At 44.4% G+C, this 5,017-nt stretch overlaps 2 protein-coding genes and 1 long non-coding RNA gene across 3 annotated transcripts; 1 reads left to right on the forward strand and 2 right to left on the reverse strand.

Annotated features, from left to right (window-relative positions):
- Positions 1-6: 6 nt before the first annotated feature.
- LOC106341195 lies at positions 7-882 on the forward strand. The gene is made up of 2 exons (XM_013780004.1): positions 7-414; positions 495-882. The coding sequence occupies exons 1-2, from the start codon at positions 32-34 to the stop codon at positions 625-627; spliced, it is 516 nt and encodes a 171-aa protein (XP_013635458.1). The 5' UTR covers positions 7-31; the 3' UTR covers positions 628-882.
- Positions 883-1,272: 390 nt separating this feature from the next.
- On the reverse strand, positions 1,273-2,510 carry LOC106338062. The gene is made up of 3 exons (XM_013777122.1): positions 2,434-2,510; positions 2,282-2,366; positions 1,273-2,212 (listed from the first exon to the last, which is right to left on the reverse strand). Exons 1-3 carry the CDS (start codon positions 2,508-2,510, stop codon positions 1,577-1,579), a joined length of 798 nt encoding a protein of 265 aa, XP_013632576.1. The 3' UTR covers positions 1,273-1,576.
- Positions 2,511-2,628: 118 nt separating this feature from the next.
- Positions 2,629-3,517, reverse strand: LOC106339978. Its single transcript, XR_001269280.1, has 3 exons — positions 3,293-3,517; positions 3,116-3,196; positions 2,629-3,031 (listed from the first exon to the last, which is right to left on the reverse strand). It is a non-coding gene; the product is annotated as an uncharacterized LOC106339978 (long non-coding RNA).
- Between the last annotated feature and the right edge of the window lie 1,500 nt (positions 3,518-5,017).

A 5,017-nucleotide genomic window follows, 5' to 3' on the forward strand; every position in this document is an offset into this window, starting at 1 on the left:
CGGTTTTGTCACACCGGAGGTCGAGAAGGTGATGCAGACACATATTAGGCTCACAAAAGGCAGCAAAATTGCAAACATCACCGATTGGAGCTATCAAGTTAGGGGGCTGTTCGGTCAAGCAAACACTGTCTCTCATGAAACAAAAGTCTGTACTTGCCAAGTGTTCCAGAAACTCAAAATCCCTTGCGGCCATGCTCTGTTAGCTGCGGACTACATTGGACTCTCCTATGCCCAACTGTTTGGAGATTGCTACAAGACACAATCATGGATCGACACCTATGCAGGAGTCATATACCCTGAGGCCCCCTTGGGAGATCACCCAGTAGCTGATTCGATCACAATGCTCCCCCCCAGACTCGCCGACCATCTGGACGCCCCAAAGATAAGCGCGTTGCATCAACAGGAGAGATCCCGGTAATCTTTCTTTCCTATGCTTCCTATTGCATCAATCCTTGCCTTTCACTCATATAATACCCTTTCGCTTTGTCTTGCAGCCCCCAAAGAAGAAAAAACTTATTCCTAACAAATGTGGGCGATGTGGCCGTACCGGTCACAACAGAACCAACTGCATTATCCCCATCTGACTGGGGTGAATCCTATATCCACCGGAAATTACCTTTTGGATAGCGCATTCACCCCCCAAGAGGATCCTTTTTGTGGTTTTAGTTTTTGGGATGTAATAACAATTGAACATGTATTGAGTGTTTTGCGTTCGCTACAACTTTCACTACTTCTTTTCTAGTCCGCGCATTACTTAGTTCATCTGGGCTCTACACCTCAACACGATTTCATGTCCAACTGGATATCTATTAAATGTGTACACCACCTGCATCGCTTTACTACTTAAATTGCCTCATATTAAAAATCTGCATCGCTTTATACTTACTCCACCTGTACAACCAATGATAAGCCATAGCAACAAACCAGGTCCATGCGTGCTCGGTCTCACCATCAATGAACTTTGTAGAACTCAATTAGATTGCTAGTACAAAGCGCATCGGTTTTACCTGCCTACACGTTATCCACTTTCTTCATCCAGGGACTAGACCTCTACTGGTTACCCTATTATCCATGTGCACTTTCCTTAACTCAATACATGTCCACCTGGATATCTACTAGATGTGTACACACGTACCATTTACCCTACTATCCATCCGGATAACCGGAATTGTGCTAAATGTCTAACACTTGCCATCTTCACTTGGCATCTTCACCTGGCTAGACTTAATCCACCTGTACAACCCATGAAAAGGCATATTGGTAGACTCAATTTGATATGTTGATACATGTTAGCCTGTCTAAACTTAATCAACATGTACAACTTAATTTGCTTGCTACTACAAACGGCATTGGTTTTAGTTTAGACACCTTGTTCACATGTTCAATCAATGTCAAGGCACACCTGTACGACCACATACACCTCCAAACAAAACCAACAGAATAACCCAAATCCAACAAAATTATATAAATCCAACATTCAACATAATTATATAAATCCAACACGTACCCTTACACGTCCATATCATCCAACCAATAACAACAAAATATAACCAACCAAGCTTTTCAGTTCATCTCATCACCTATGTAAAAGAGGAACAACCCAGTCCTTGTACAGGTCCATCGCAAACTGCTTCCTAATCAGGTCCACTAGATCATCCGTCAAGCCATCCATCCTTGGGTGTGGGTTTCCTAAAGCATGGAGCTCCATGAACTTTATAGCAACAGGCCCACAATCACCACTCCGCCTATTCTCGTAACTCCCCCCCATTCTTTCCACTAAAAAATGTTCATAATTGTATGCCCCTTCCACTGGTGGTGGACATACCTTCTCTACCAAATACGGAAGCATCTGTGCTACTGAATCCAACAAACCACGCACTGCTCCCATATCCTTCAGTTTGGGGTTAGGATCAAGCACCAGTACCCTCCAATCAGTCAAACTAATGCACAGCCCAACCCAATGGTTCCCATCCCAAATCATAGGAGTGTACAATGTGTCCACATCCTCTCTCCATCTCTTTCCTTCCTTTGTTAAGAAGGATGACAGCCTGCCATCACCAACCACCCTTCCTTTGTTGAACTTTGCAGCATTGAAAGAACGCGCTTTCCCTTGCAGATGGGCTACAAACCATGGCTTAAGGAAAATGCATCGCCTCTGTCTCAGCCTTTCGTCATGTCTCACCCCCACGTAATCTATCAATGCTTCCATATGCTGCAGCAAATCAACAAAATCATATTTGCCAAACATTTCACATAAACAAAAGCTACAATGATTTTATACCTCTGTTGACACCCATTTCCGAGGAGCCGCCAAGTCCAGAAAAAACTGATTTTCCAGATTATAACCCCCTGCATTAAGATGGAGCCTGCAAGAAGACACCTAAAAATTAGCAACATCATCCCGCTTTCAAATCAGATGGATATGTTACTTACACTTTAGGATTCAGAACCAAAACACTTTCAAAGAAAGCATAATCAGGATCCTCCACCTCAGGAACGAGTTTATCCATCGTAAATCGTTCCTTAGCCAACAAAAGGGCCGCCAAGTCGGCTTCCTTCTCAACTGGCTTATGCTTCTCACTCCTAGGGCATGGAGAAGAATCACTTAACTCCACCAATGTTTCCTCTCTAGCCAACATCTTATCCTCAGCACTTTCACCCTCGTTTCCACCTTCAACCCCATCAGCCGCAGCCACCTAAACATAGCAACACCCAAACACATTTCAGTTATAAACTCAACAACACATACCTAACACTGTACACATGTACGCATATTAGACATGATCCACATGTACAACTACTACACCTTATCCACGTGTACACCTACTACACCTTAACCACACCTTCAATTATTTTACTGTGTTCCTTACGCAACCTAAAAAACTTTGTGCACTAGTATAGCCTATAAAGTTTACAACACAATCGTACTGAGGCTTACCTCGCATGTTGTCCCCGCAACATCTCCCTTCTCCTCAACAGCGACATTTACTAATCCCTCGCTCCCACCAACATTTTCAACACCCTGCAATGCCTGGCCCAAAAAAAAACTCAACAATCACAACAAAAGTTCAACTCCCCCATATTGTACACATATCCTCTTCCTGAGTTCACTTACACCATCCTCCTTCTCCTTAAAGCGCCCCTCCTTAACAGCTTCCTCCTCTACGGCTTCATCCTTCTCCTGATGAATTGTCACCTGCATCACACGTAAACAAAAAGATGAAGATCAACCACCAAATGTTCACCATTCGTATTCGTACAGATGTACACATTCATAACAAAATAATTTTACCTTCTCAACCTCCGTTTCTCCCACATCTCCCTTTTCTTCTGCAGCTAACTTCTCCTTAGATTCAGGCTCCTTTCCTGATGTCTGGTCCTCACACACCTACAAGTTATCGCACTTACATCCATATCTTAAAGTAAACCCCACACCAACTAACCAAACTCACCTTCTGAACAGGGGAAGTAATCAAAGCATCCCTTGTGATAACTCCCACGAGTTTATTTAGTTCACCAAAATCATGCTCAATAAAACACCCATTATTAGAACGACAAAACACTCCAACGATGACCTTAAAAACAATCAACTTACCACTTCAGTGCCAATCCCTCCACCATCCCCGTCATCTCCTCCTAAGGAACCAACATCATCATCCTGCTTAACATATGACAGTGGGTGAGCATTTGCTACAACTCCCTCCCCACATAAGGCTTTGTTATTCAATACCTCATCTTCAGTTACGTAGAAAGTGTTGCTCCCGCTCCCAAAAAATATCATTGTACCCTCTTTGTCAACACCCCCGGTGTATACCGCTTCTAGTGGAACAACATCTTATTCCTTCTTGCCAGGCGGGTCTGCCACCAATTCTGGTTCAATCCCCTCCAGGCCTGGGCCATCCTGCAAGGGAGCAGTATCCTTCAAACAGTCGTCTCCATCCTCATCGCTGCTACAATCAGAACCAACAGGAGGACTTCCGTCAAACAACTTTTTTGGCCCTGTGCCCCCACGCCTGCCCTCCCTCCTCTTCAATCCGAGACCACTCAATTTACTGGTAGAAAACTTGGATTTCCTCTTCGCCAATAGTTTCTTCAACAACCTACCCTGCTTCCCAACTACCTTCTCCAAACTCGCAAACCCTTTGCTTAATTGTTCAACTTTAGCCTGCAATTCTGCAACATCATGTCCTCCGCCAGGCACTTTTCTGCTGAAAAACCTACTAAGCCTCCGTTGCTTCAGCGCAGGACCTTCTTGTTCTCTGCTTGGATCCCTAGATGGCTTTCTCTTCTTGTCCTTTGTTGCTTCTTCGTGATTGTAGATTGGCTCCTCCGCGTCACCACCTACCCACTCGCCTTTGCTGAATTTATGCCTAGCCTTCACTAAGCCAACCATGTACGCCACTTTCCTGTCCAATATCTCACAGTCAAACTCCCCCCAACCGTCCTCTTTATCACCCCTAGGTTCATACATCGGCTGCACCGTTAGCTTTAACCACTCAAACATACAGACATTATACATAGTTGTTCATGGCAAAACACTAAACAAAGAAAAGTACATTTGTACAATTATACATAGTTGTCCATCCAAACATTATACATAGTTGTCCATACAGACGTTATCCAATAACCAAGCGCACATGTACGCTTCTGCATACTATCCATTTCGTAATTCGTACTCAGTCGTACAGTCGTACAATTCACAAATACTATCCAACATCAGCGTCCACACAACCAACCAACAAATATTAACGAACCACTAACCTTTGGGTCATGCTCAGCGTGTAGCACATCCACCAAGCCCAACCCCGTGTGTTGAGGTAGCTTCTCCCCGTCATAAGTCAGCAATGTCTGCTCGTCATTCCCCCCAAGGCGAGCAATTAAGCCTGGTATCGCTTCAAATGCCCACAGCTGCAGTGCCCAAGGGAACCCGACCAGGACTTTGGTCTCCTGCCGAAGCTTCCTGCAGAATGCACCATTCGGATCGTCGCATTTACCAATCACCTTTGCTGGCGGAATC

This window comes from Brassica oleracea, chromosome C4, assembly GCF_000695525.1.
Source record: "Brassica oleracea var. oleracea cultivar TO1000 chromosome C4, BOL, whole genome shotgun sequence".
In the NCBI taxonomy this organism is placed as follows: domain Eukaryota; kingdom Viridiplantae; phylum Streptophyta; class Magnoliopsida; order Brassicales; family Brassicaceae; genus Brassica; species Brassica oleracea.